At 44.5% G+C, this 14,283-nt stretch overlaps 1 protein-coding gene across 1 annotated transcript in view; it reads right to left on the minus strand.

Moving 5' to 3' along the window:
* Positions 1–282: 282 nt before the first annotated feature.
* The window catches only part of kiaa0513 (KIAA0513), a 30,366-nt gene continuing 16,365 nt past the window's right edge, over positions 283–14,283 (minus strand). Inside the window, exons 7-12 of the mRNA XM_079162291.1 lie at positions 14,172–14,212; positions 14,016–14,088; positions 12,971–13,048; positions 2,999–3,079; positions 1,890–1,984; positions 283–686 (exon numbers count right to left, since the gene is read on the minus strand). Of these exons, the coding sequence (XP_079018417.1) occupies positions 637–686; positions 1,890–1,984; positions 2,999–3,079; positions 12,971–13,048; positions 14,016–14,088; positions 14,172–14,212 (418 nt within the window). The 3' untranslated portion in view covers positions 283–636. The remainder of the gene's footprint in view (positions 687–1,889; positions 1,985–2,998; positions 3,080–12,970; positions 13,049–14,015; positions 14,089–14,171; positions 14,213–14,283) is intronic.

Genomic DNA, 14,283 nt, shown 5'->3' on the forward strand with positions numbered 1-14,283 from the left:
CCCTGGGCCTGTGTGCAGTAGGCCCGTCCACTCGTCCATCCATGCTTCCCAGCACCTCTAAAGCTCACTAATTCATTTGTCTTTGTATTGCCAAATAGGGTACTAGTGTTCCAGAAAGGACTGGATATCAGCACATTAAACCCTCACGTCCTATTAGATCCAAGTCTGGTTTGAACTGTATGCAGACATTTAGGTTAAATGTACGATACTTAGAACAGGGTTTCACTAACATGTAATAAATGTGGTTGCCAAGGGAACATCGAACAAAACAGCAGGGAGGATATATAATGTACACATCATGTGTAGCTCTCGTGACGCCATCCTGAGGCGGTTGTATACTGGACGGTCTTTGTCACACAGCTCACAGACAGTCACAGACACTAGAGTGTGCACCACTTGATGATGATACAGGACCGGGTGCAGAGGAGCACTACCACGGCAGACAAACAGGGTTTGCTACAACTATGGCACAGTTCAGTTCAGTAGGTTATGTTGCTTTTTGCAGCAGTGCACCACACAGATGAACAACAGTCAAACGGAGAGTCGGTCACGGGGGCATTGAGTTGCAAAGAAATAGCTGATGTGTGCTGTCGGTCTGTTATGTGGAGACTTTAAAATGCAGCGTCGTCGACAACCTCACTCTGCCGCCATTTTCTGTATGTGGTCACTCAGCAGCTTGTACTGTTCTGCAAGGACACACACACACACACACACACACACACACACACACACACACACACACACACACACACACACACACACACACACACACACACACACACACACACACACACACACACACACACACACACACACACACACACACACACACACACGGATTATTTGTTCCCATTTCATTTTTTCTCAATGTGCAAATTTAGTAGCTGGAGCTCGCAGACCCGTAACAAACATCTTTGTCAAGGATGCAATGTGGGAGGCTCTAATGTGCAAGGCAAGGGTCACATGACAGACGGAGACAGTTCAAGCGTCCGTGGGACACTGGCTACGTCCTCTGGAAAGTTACCATGGCGTCAACTGTTTTAACTTTCATCACAACGACTGCAAGGTAGACAGTGAAAATGTGTTCACGTGACAAAGTGATCTACAATAATGTGCGTCTGTATGCGTTTGATGAGCCAACACAGCTTGTTGGATGATGTTGGCAAAAGTTGCAGCAAAAGTTGCAGCAAAAGTTGCAGCAAAAGTTGCAGCAAAAGTTGCCCGGGGTTCAACGTTTTTTCACACAGGGTCTGAATCTCAACTCGACTAATGATCGACACACTGTAGAAATATATTTACACCTGACTAGCTCTGACTAGCTCTGATACCAAAGCGAGGCACTTCCAGATGTGGTCTGGCCAATCTGATCAAATTGTGATTACAACATACTTAGTGTGCATTCACACCTGCATTAACTAGAGATCCAGATACACATGTAAACACCAGGTGCCACCAACACGTTCCCTCTCTGGTCACTTTGCACTCTTTGGTATAAAACCAGCCAGGATGGGTAAAGTTCTAAAGTAAATGGCACATTTAACTGCCAATCCTTCAAATTCTTCTTCTGCTGCTGCTGCTGCTCATTGACTGCAGGTGGCAATGGTCCTCACATTGCAGCAGTTTATACCTTCATGACATTGACATGTCTACATATCTGGAAGTCCAAACTCCTGCTGCTATTATTGTTCTTCTCTTTAGGAGCTATAGACGGGCATGTATTGGACAGGGATTGAACAGTGGCCCCTAGTGGAGAACCTTCAGCTTGCACAATGAGTTAGTGAGTTTGCTTGTGGTTGTGAATTATAGCCAAATTCCATTAGGTGCTTGAGATCTAAAATGAGCAAATAAATGAATGGGCTGAGAGCAGAGAGTGTTCATTAATGCTTTACCTTCATTCAGGTTCCCAATGACTGCCTGCTTCTTCAGGAAGTCATTGCAGAGCTTCTTACTGAGCCCAAACGCCAGCATGTTATGAGTGAATGTCCTGAAAATAGAAAGCTCACCTCAGTACAAATGTTCTGTATTTACCATTTACAACAGAAACCCAGTAAATGGACTCTACTTGTGTCTCTTTTCTAGTCTTCCGACCACTCAAAGCACTTTAACACTACGTGTCATCATTCACCCATTCAGACACTGGTGCCACTTGTAATCATTCATATCCGTTCATACAGGAACAGCCTGCGGGACAAATGTTGTTGGGGTTAGGTGTCTTGCCCAAGGAACACATGGACATGGACTAGCGGAGCCGGGGATCAAACCGCCGATCCTCTGATTAAAGGACCCGCGCTACCACTGAGCCACCGTCGCCCCAAACTCAATAACTCAAAACGTAACAAAAGAAACCGTGTGTGGTCCAATAATAAAGAGATCTCTGTATTTACTATTTAATACAACTTACTTATGGACTTTCAGGTTCATATTCTGCTCAATCTATTCATTTAGGATGAATCTATAATGACAGATGTTATAGTTGTATTAAAGCAGATGTTAAACGGTCCCTGGAACACACAGACATACACATCTTGTAGCACTAACCTTCACAAAATTCATTTAAATTAAATGAAAGAAAAGTATTTGTCATATATATATTCTTGCTATTATTGGGACCATGAGCTTGTTAAAGCACTAGGAGGCCTCCTAAGTAACCTGATGAAACTGCTCTCAGCCTCCATGTGTGGGCTGATCAGACTATGGCCCACCGTCTGTTGGTAAAGGTCCTGCGCCAAGAACCAAAAGAAAACTACAATATGGCTTGAGCATATTCATAATAAATTGCACTGTTTAAACTCTAATACCTTTTGTAAAATGATCTCAAAGCACAAACACTATTTTACCATTTCTGCCAGTTCTGTTTGTTACATCTAAATATAGATTTACATATTTACAATTAAATCATCATTTGTGAAGTGAACCCTTTGTCAACATCTGCCTGTTTAAACTTGACATATTTTCAGATTTACACATCATATAATATTTTATGTGGCAGCTTCCTCACCCCAGCTGGCCGAAGGCGATGTTCTCATCGATTTTGGAGCTGTCGTCCCTCTCCTCCTGGGTCATGTGACACCACTTCTCCCTGCAGCACACGCACAGTTGGAGTCAGGCTCCGTTTGACCTTGAGCTCCTCCACAGGAACAGGCCAGGGGTGGGTGTCCACATGAATATCATGCTGACACCACACACAGCAGTGGTTTCACAGAAATCTACAACCTGTTGGACAACTTTTCGCTAGTTTGAAAGCTTTTGAGGTTCAAAATCTACGTTTTATTATCCACCTAAAGAAATCCATGACATCCACCCCTGGAACTGCTCATGATGCAAAAACAGAGATTCCATTACACATAAAACACACAAAAGAATACAAAAAACACATTAATCAGCCAACAGCAAAAGAATAAAACCACGAATGATTCATTCACAAAGAATCATCAATATTAACAAAAGGATGAAAAGCGTTGATTTGCTCCAACACAGATTAATAACCAGCATCACTTTCTTACTTTACCGAGTGAATCTACTTTAACACTAACTCTCCAATCAGCAGATCATTCTGTGATGAAATCTTGAGTTGATCACACTTTGATTTGATCTCAACTGCTTCCATCTCTTATTTAGAATGCTCTTTGAAACGCCCCCTGTAGAGGGTTCCAAATGTCAAACATGGCCTTAAAGACTTGAGGCCTTGAAGCTGCACTAATCAATATTTCATGTTGGGTAAATGACTATGTGGGTTCATTTCCACATTACACAGAGAGTTACCACATGATGAGTGTTTAAATATTATTTTTCAGCTCATGGCTCCTCTCTCATCAACCTCATTTCCAGTAGTGGTAGGCAACTCTTTTCAGCACAAACATCTGTAATAAACCAACTGTGCAGTAACTGCCCCGAACCGAGCAGCACACAGACACCGCCAGAGACCAGCAGGTAGAAACAGTGAAGACTTTAGCAGCTAAAGAGCAGCAAGATATTTCCCTCAGGAAGTGAAGACCAAAAAAACTAAAAAGCTAAATATGGATTTAACGTCATTTGGTGGACACAAACATGATTCTTAAACGAATGCTCGCGGTGCCAGTGTCTACTGCTTGTGGAAACGTTAGCTAACCCGTTCACCTTAGAGATGCTTATGTCAGAAAGAAATATATACAGCAGTCAACGGGAGAATACATATTTTTGAACTCTGATATTTTGAATTATGCCATGAATTACACACACGTTTGTCAGGAAAGTCGCAGCTCGTCGTAGTTTTGTCGTAGTATCATTTAGTTTCTTGTGAAAGTGATCAGTGAACAACATCTGTCGTCTCGCACAATATCACCAACACAGACGTTAGCTTGGCTTGCTAGCTAGCTAGCTAACTTAGACATGCCCATGAACAAATGTAAAGTGATCTCAGCTGATGTGTTAAATCAAGTGACTCTTTTTATCAGAGCCAGACCTGTTGTAGGTGTGAGTACATCCTGGTACTAAACACATCGTAGGCATCGTAGCTTCAGAAGTCACTTACGCCACTTCTGGGTATTTTCACTTATACCTCATACATTTCTACAGTTTTACACTTTCTTGATGTGCAAAATTATTATTAAAATTGACAAATGTGTGTGTAATTCATGGCACAATTCAAACAGGATCAAAAAGTTATTTGTTTCTCACCCTTGACTACAATACATATTTTTTAGGAACTACGGTCCCATGCTGGTCATCTGATGGACGGGACTCTCTATAGCAAATTTACAAGGTAATAATATGTCAATGTTTCAGTTTGTTCGGCGCTGCCCCCTGGTGGCCCTACAAAATAAAACGCGTAAAAGAATGTTGGTGTACATTTGGCTCTACAATACAGCAGAAACTCTAACTTTACTAAAGATAATATCTAAACATAACATCACATTACTTACAGTTTATTTGGCAGGAATGAATAAGCTGTTTTAAAGTGGATATTATTGCATGTTCAGAATATCCCTGCAATCAATCTGCAGTGGAAACAGAAGCGTGCAAAGACGGTAAAAAAAGAGACAGCAAAGGGAACATGCAGATGGAGGGAGAGAGAAAAGATATCACATGCAAGAGGATTAATTGTGTGAACATGCAGTGAGCTGTGAAGAGGCAGAGAACACCTTCACACGGCCTCCGTCTCCTGCTCCAGATATGAATACATACCATCCCAGGTCTAGATATTAACTGTGGGTGGGGCGCTCTCACTCACACTAACATCATTTCAACAGCAGCATGATAGAATATCTGCGTTAATCAACAGCATGCCAACAGAACGAAGAACGCTTCTATCTATTCATTTATACACAGCACGGTGTCGCACTAGACTCCGGTCATCCAGACGGGGTTCACCATTAGAGACTCTCCCGTCACTGTTCACTAGACTTCTGACAAACTGTAAATGAGAGGCAGGGCGACTCACCCCTCACCACAGGGACGAACACCGAGCTGCTCTCTAGTCCAGCCCCTCGTTATCACTGTGTGTCCGTCATCCATCACATCTCTCAATATCTCCCTCAGCTTTGTCTGCTGCTCACATTCTAGAAGCTCCTTCTGTTTACGTCCGTTCTGTCTCACAGGCATCAGAGCTGAAGAGGAGAACGCGTCTTGTGGTCGTATTGGAGGTCATCTTGGAAACTATGGAGTTTATAAGTGTGCCATCGCCATAATCATAGACTTTATTATAATCAATTAAATACATTGATGCATTTGTAAATGCTATGAATTGATTAATCAAATTTTCCTTTAAATTATGCATTAATAAACTAAAGTGCAAACTTTGTTATTATTGTCTTAAATAATTAAATAATGATCGAATTCTAAAATTGTATTTTTGAAATTGTATTTAAATTATGATATTCAGTTTCAATTGTATTTTGATATTGTATTTAAATTGTATAACTTGGAATTCATTCGTTTGAAGCTTCAACGTTCACAGTTTGATTTTGTGATGCTTTCTCTTTTAAAGGTACCCTGTGAAGTTTTCTGGTCCACATGCACCGTTTCTGAACTTAACACACTGTGTGCCTCCTTAATGGCCAATAAGAGTTTAAATTGTATGTCACTCTACAGCAAACATTTGCAAAGTAGATTTTAGATTGAGTCTCCGTCACTGCCTTTGTTGTCCCATTGCTACATTTCTTGGCACCACTCACCCTCTGCAGGAATGTGAATGCCCCCCCCCCCCCCCCCCCCCCCCCAAACGTGATGCACATCTACATGCATGAGCACAAATAATATATAATCGGTGTATGAAAATATCAAGAATTCCAATAATAATAAAAACACTGTTGATTTTGAATGAATAGTTTTCCTGCAAAGACTAACTCAATACTTTATTTCATTACAAAGAGAGTGCTATGATGTTGAATGTTACAGGAACTGTGATAAATTAATATGCAGATCACAGTGTTCTGATATGTATTTAAATGTTAACTTTTTAATTCAGATTTAAAATATGCGTTTTATGACAGATTTCTTAAAATTAGGATTTTCTTCACAATATATTGAATGGTAAACCCTGTACCAAGATACTTATCCTACGGTCAGATTATGTTTTTCAATGTATTCATTGCATATTAAACTTGTAATTATTCGGGTTATTCAGGCTTACAGGGCTACAAACTATTCTATTTTTGCCGTGTGATTTTCAGAGTAAAGCCTTTGCCGTGTCTCCTCTTCCTCTTAAGCATGTTATGAGACAGCGGTTAACTGTTTGTCGGTGATACTATTTTTAATAAATCACTTTATACACACGACACAAACCATCACTGTCTTGTCTGCTGGCTAGTTAGCCCTGAAAGTCAAAGAGCTACTTGTTTTGGCTAGATGTGTAAATTCATAATAAAGCTTGTTCCAATGCATCACGTAACCAAATTTCTTACATGTCAGAAAATGCTGCTCTTCTTATCACCAGACAGAAACAGACAATAACTCTCTTTAACTGTCTGTCCCCTTCAGATACAATCTCAAAGCATCTGCCATTCTTCTCCTCTCCACCTGGATTCATCTTAGTTTGACTAGTTCATGTTTTAGGGCAGTGAACACATAGAAGGACAGACCTCTCGTCTTTCTCTTCATCCTGCGTTCCTCTGCCCGGCAGCAAGGCACAAGGAGACAAAGGGTTAAAGTCAACATGCAGAAAGAGGGAGAACAACAACAGCTAGTGAAGTGAAGAGAAGTGACAAAGAGAAGAGAGGTTTTAAAGTCCCATTATTGATCCACTGCAAGGAGACACCAGATCACTGTCACATCATCAGCTCAGCCTAGAAAAATAAATAAATAACAACTCATCCAAGCACAGAAAAATATCAACTTATCATACATGAACAATCAGCTGTCCCTCCTCCCCAAGGAGCATAACACACGCCCAACAGCCCAAATGCCGCTGAAAGCTGTCACATTATTCATCATTTGGTACCAAGTGTATTCCACCCTCAGTCTGGCTTTCAGCAGTCCCTTCAGAACCGATACCAGCTCCACACTGCTGGAACTCTGAGCCCGGTTCCTGCGTGTCAGCCAAGTGGCAAACTTAGCAGTACCAGACTTAAAAGTTCAGAGTGTGTACAGTTTTCCTCTTAGCAGACTATTTCTGACCAAAGATACAAACCAAAAGAAAAATCCTCCCAAGACCCTGGAACCACCTTTTTAAAAGTTGAAACAGTGCTGACAGATGAGGACACTGAACAAACAGATGTACAAGATTTTCACTCTGAGAACAGAATAAACACCCCTCCCCCAGCTCCAGATCAAGGTGCGCTCTGTATCTGTTCGTAGCTATTGCCCCGTGTACAACCCTCCACTGGAGGTCCGCCGTCCGCTTTTTAACAGGCAGCTTGTACAGAGACCGCCAGCTGCCTTTAGTAGAAACATCTGGACCAAAGAACTCTCTCCACCTCGACTCCTTCATCCCTGTCAAAGAGCGCAAGGTGACAACTTTGACGCAGGTGTGGTACACAGCTTTTTTACCCGCATCCTGAAACTCAAGGTGCGGGGTTGTGAAAGTGAGCAGCTGACTTCCCACTTCCTGTCACTCTCCCACAGAGGGGGTGATGGACAGAGAAAGGAAACAGTACTCAAAGCCATCATACCACTGGTCACACAGAGTTCGGTTTACAGCAAATTCTCTCTGGGGTATTGACCGGGCGGCACAGACTTTGCCTTCATCTTGATCAGATGGCTTAGTTTGGTGTAGCCAGCTTCTCTGAGACTCGCTCGCTGGCTGGCAGATTGAGGAGTTTGAGTCTGTAAAAAGTTGTTAAAAAAACAAAGGATCCTCAAACAACCACATTCCAGGAACCTCATTTGTGGTGTGTGTGGTCTAGAAGATCTGCCATGCCTGCAGTACAGAGCTGTAAAAAGATGCAAGTCCAGTAAGGTCCAAAGTCTCTGGTTGCAGGAGGAACAGCTGCTTGTCGTAGCCCAACCGCCCAGCTCTCCTCAGCAGCAGTCGAGCTGTGCCGAGCCAGCTTGGGCCACAGTTGTGAAGCAGTCTTTGAGCTGTCCGGAGTCTAAAGGAGGCAATTTTGGACTGGATGTCAATCAGTCCATGCCCCCCTTCATCAACAGGCAGGTACAGAGCTGCTGCCCGGACCCAGTGCCTGCCAGACCAGAAAAAGTCTAAGGTGGCTCTCTGGATGTCCTCTATCAAGCCTCTTGGTGGCGTCAGAGCAATGAGTTTGTGCCAAAGAGTCAAGGCGACCAAGTTTTTGGCAACCAGAACTGTTCCTCTATACGACAACTGAGGTGGCAACCATTCCATTTAGACAACCGAGCGCACACTTTCTCCTTCACTTCCTCCCAGTGCTTGAAAGCCAACGGTGCCCCAAAAAACTCCCAGGACTTTCAGTCCCTCTTTCCCCCACTCAAGTCCGCCCGGCAGACTGGGCGCTGCCCGTCCCTCCACTGTCCCACCAACAGGGCTTCGCTCTTGGCCCAGTTCACCCGTGCAGATGAGGGCTTTTCATTAAACGATATGGTATCCTGCAAAATTGAACGTCCTTCTGACTAGAGATAAAAACACATATATCATCTGCATAAGCAGATACAAGAGGAGGACGATCAAGACTGGAGGACCCTGGCAGCGAGAGACCGCTGAGTCCACCTCTCAACCTGCACAGCAAGGGCTCAATAGCTAAACTATATAACTGACCTGAAATAGGACAACCCTGTCTTATTCCTCGCTGTAGAGGGATTGGTCGACTCAGCCCTGCCCCCGTCTTCACCATACATTGAGCACCACTGTACAATAAATCAACCCAAGCCAGAAAACCATCACCAAAACCCCTAAGTGCAGAAAACAAATAAGAGGGATCCACCATGTCAAAGGCTTTCTCCTGATCCAAAGACACAACACCAAAGTTTACATTATTTTTCCTGCACAAATTCAAAGTGTCTCTCATGAGGAAAATATTGTCCAGAATTGTCCTGTCAGGTACACAATAGGTTTGGTCTGAATGTACCACTAAGTCCAGGTTGTCCTTGAGTCTATTTGATAAGGCTCTGGACAGCACCTTATAGTCAGTACAGAGGAGGGCAACCGGCCTCCAGTTCCTGAATAACGCCAGAGAACGCACCGCTTGTTGACAGGAGACAGAAAGAGATCCTGTTCTGAAACACTCCAACAGAACACTATGTAAGTCATGTCCAAGTGTATTCCAGAAGCGTTTGTAAAAGTCAGCGGAGAGACCATCAATCCCTGGTGCCCTTCCCGATGCCATCTGATTGACAGCATCCGTCAAATCCTCCGGAGTCAGCCCACAATCCAGAGCAGCTTTCACCTCCGGGCTGAGCTGAGGAAGCCCCTCCAGAAGCTCCTGCCAATACTCCATGCTGCACTGCTCTGCCCCAAAGAGGTCAGCGTAGAACTCCATGGCATGGTTCCTCATCTCGCCCGGACTGGTGGTCACCCTGCCTCCTGGAAGCCTAAGGCAGGTCATCTGCTTCCTCTGTACCACCGATCTTTCCAGGTTGAAGAAGAAAGAGCTTGGGGCGTCCATGTCCTTCAGCTGGAGGAAGCGTGACCTGTCAAGAGCTCCCTTCACCCTCTCCTGCAGGAAGGAGCTCAACTCCAACCTCTTCTCCTGGAGCAGTTGACCCGTAGCAGGATCTTGGTCTTGCCCCTCCTCAATACCCCTGATGTTGGCCTCCAGCTCTTGGACTGCTGCCTTGATCTTAGCGGTGGAATGGGAGGTGTACTGCTGGCAAAAAACACAAAATTGTGCTTTTCAACCTCCCACCACAGCTTCAGAGAACTAAAATCTGTTTTCTTGCTTTTCCACATCAGCCAAAAGTGCTCAAAGCTCTGGCAGAAACCAGTGTCCTGCAGGAGTTTGTTATTGAAGAGCCAGTAGGACTTGACCCTTTCATCAGGCGAAATTATCAACTCTGTGGTGATGATGTGGTGGTCACTGAAGCCAACTGGACAGATGCTACTGTGGAGCAATCTGGAGCTGAGACCCTGTGAAATGTATATCCGGTCTAATCTGGCTGCACTCACCCTGTTATTGTTGACCCTCACCCATGTGTACTGTCTGGATTGTGGATGTTTGGTTCTCCATGCGTCTAGCAGGTCCAGATGTGTGATGACACTGTTCAGGCTGTGAGATGATTGTGGATGGGGTTCCTCACTGGTCCTGTCTACAGTAAAGTCCAAAGTGCAGTCAAAATCACCACCAATGACTAAATGTTCTTGATGATGTGACAGCCCCTGTCTCTAGTCACTGCAAGTGTGCTTTTGTCCCTTTGTCCCTGGAGAGCAGATTGCCTGATGGGGGGCACCTGGTCCGGGAACGGGGATGGTATAAAGCCCTGCTCGAGCGTGGCGGGTCTTCTCTCTGCTACCCCTGCACTAATATTAGTGCCATGGCTGAGGGCACTCGACCCATCCCACCATAAGCCCCAATCTACCTCATCTGATGGCACCGTTGACATTGACCTTTTTTTGAGTCGAGACTTCAGATATTAAAGCCCGTTTTTGCCGATCTCTTCCATCGTTAACGACTCGATTTTGAGGCTTTGCATTGTGGGGTCAGAGAAGAGAAACGGAGAAACAAACAATGTGAGGTACATGATCACTTACTTTAGTCTTTTTAACAATTTTACCTTTTTGTGCTTTTCGAAGAAGAGTGATATGTTTTTTTTAGGCAAAAACGCTTCCTCTCATCCAAGAGGTCGAAGCCGACCAGTTTTGTAAGTATATCAACTGATTTGATGAATTTGGTGGCTGAAGTAATCGCTTAGTTTGACAGATCTTTTTCAAGTTTGATCTAGAAATGAGTTTATTTCTTCCAGAGAGTATAGATCTGTGTTTTTACTGGGGGCTCCACTAACAGATTCTATGTCTGACTCAGTGTCATAATCCATGTCCTCTCCACATGACACTTGACTATTAGACACACTGTGTTCTTCATTTATGCCTCCAACACTTGTGGAGGCTGCTTCCTGGGGTTGTACAGTCTGAGAGCTGCTGTTCTCTGCAACAGAAGCCTGTTGATCCTCAGCTTGGCTCTGCACTTTGTTATCCTTGTCCTTATTTTTTAACTGTGAGCCAGCGGCACCAGCCGCTGCGCCCGCAATACTGCAATCTTCCACGGCACCCGCGGGCCCGGCCGCAGGCCCACCGGCCGTAAGTTCGACCACAGGTCCGCCAGCCGTAGGTTCGACCACAGGTCCGTGTGACGGTTCCCTGCCTTGGTACTTGTTTGTGGTGTGTTCCTTTAAACCAGCAGGTACTCGGAGATCACTAACTGGAGACACCTTGCTCCAGTATAAGGCTCCACCTTCCTGGCAACCGTCGGGACTCTCTTATCACCCCGTGGAGCAACGACGACGGCTCGTTCGCAACCACCATTGCGAGTTAGATGTCTTATATGTCTAATAAACTCTTTACTTTTGGTCAACCGTCTGCGTCTCCCTTACTAGTGTCAGGGCTTCAGCCATGTAGGACACCATGTAGGAGCCTCCTCTGTGCTTCACTCTGAAGGACACCTCCAGTGTTTGAGTCGGTGAGTCCAGAAACATGAACACCAGCCACCTCAGGGACTGAACGTGCTTCAGTTTAGGATCTTTACATCCCAAACTCACTGTTTTTTATCCACGAGCAAATTTCCCAAACCTCCGGAGTCCTTTCTCTAACGACTAGTTCGGGATAAACGGCGGAACGCCGGACACGGTGATCCGCGTGGAGGGAGCTGACAGTGGGTAAACCTGCACAAATGCGTCCCTGATGAACATGGCGCTCTCGGTCAGCTGGTAGACACGAAGCTCTTCTCTCAGGAACACCACCACTGCTTTGTTCATTCTGGAGGCAAAGCCGAGCTTACCGTGTCCCACCTGCTCACCGACAGCCAGCAACACCTCCTCCACCGTCACGCTGTTATCCGGAGGGACTATCCTCACTCCCTGCCGGAGAGACAGAGGTGGCGTCTCGGAGGACGCCATTCCTCCCGAAAACACCTCGACAAAAGCACCGATCACTCAACACGCAAACCAGTAAAACAGTTAAAGAGACTCACCTGATCATGCACATAAACAGATGTTGAAACACAGTTAAAGACCCGAAGATCAGGGACAGAGAACAATTCAAACTCAGCGCCACTCGCACCTCCACCATCACACATCCACAGTCACACACTCACACTCGCTAGAAACGGAAAGAGGAGAGGAGAGAGGAGAGAGAGGAAGGTGTGGGGCATCAGGAGCTTATCAGGCTGAAGCATACTGAACAGCACTGTGACATTTGTCTTTAGATACAGCTCTTTGAGCCAACAGTACATCACTACAGGATCTCCAACCTTTATTTAAATGTCATCTGACAGATACAGCGACACTGGAACACACACACAGAACACATTTATGTTTTAAAAGATGCTACATTTTGTCCCACAATCCAACACTGTGACATATTGATTTTAATATATATATATATATATATTATATTCATTTATCTGTCAAGATTCCCTTCCATTCTCACCTTGTGGTTGGGGATCTCTTCTTCCTCTCACAATGGACGGCATCAAAGAACGCAGCGTTCCAGAACCTCAGTGTGTGCCTGGCAGAGGGAACGGATGACATGTTACAGGCTTCCTGCCTGACCTACTTCACTAAGCTACCTGAGATGACACTGCACATGATGGCCAGTGGCTGCAAAGAATGAAATCATATAATGATCATTCTGGTAACACCTGCCACATCTCATTTCTCCTGGCAAAGCCTGAAGGCAGATCATCACTAAGCTGTGATATGATTCAAACTACAATGCGTTGATGCATGCTTGATGTGTCATTTCTATAACATGTAATCAAATCACACTCTTCATCAGTGGAACCCAACATGAAGATCAGGAACCCACCTGATATCCTAAGATAAATCTGAGGGCCACAACAGGATTTATTAAAAAAATAATTCTGTTACACTGATTTTACTTAAATTCTTGCTTTTTTTAATGAAAAATATCTGATATTTTACCCCATAAACCCCCTAGATTAGAAGACGGCCATAACCTGTGATGAAGAATTACTTTTTAAGGGTCACGAGTCAGAAAGGTTTGCAACCAGAGAGCGGTTAGTGACCGTGTGGGCTCTATGGTAACGAAGCTCTGACAGCTTGACGGAGTAGCGGTAAGGGGCGGGACTTAGCGAAGGGTCTCTTTAGCTCTGAAACTATGAGGAGGTGGTAACAGGTACAGTAGTATAGGCGCTATAATCCACATTTTGTCTAAAGGGGTCATATGTAGTGATAAACCAACAGATCATTTTCAACCGACTCTGCAGCTCCCCTCACTTCTACAGAGCGTTTAGTGCCTTCTTTTGGCTCATTGTTTTGGTTGCATGGCTGCCAACTTTCACTGCTCTCGTTCACTGAGCAAATAAATAAAGTTCTAACACCCCACTGTGTGCTGCCTGTCCAGCACCAAACAGCAGGCAACGTTACAGTAACAACTCGCTGGTGAACAAAATGGAGGATTTAGCTTCTCTCATTCAGAGCTCCTGTATGTGTTCGATGTTTCCTCAACTTACCAGATAGGTTGCTGCTTCAGGTGGGTGTACAGGTACACCTTCTCTCCTTTCTTTTCCTCTGGAGCTTCAGACACTGGGATGGAGGAGATCACATTTTATAAAACCTTAGTTGAGCAAGTCAAAGTGCACTTCAATAACGTTTTTGGTGCATCATACCTGGTGACTTGGGCTTTGTCTCAACTGGGCCTTCCCCATCCCTAGACATGAGAATGTGGTAAAGAAGAAGACAAAGGGATGAAAACTATAAATGGCGGTGTCACTGAAAATA

This window comes from Pholis gunnellus (genome assembly GCF_910591455.1).
Source record: "Pholis gunnellus genome assembly, chromosome: 7".
Classification (NCBI taxonomy): Eukaryota; Metazoa; Chordata; class Actinopteri; order Perciformes; family Pholidae; genus Pholis; species Pholis gunnellus.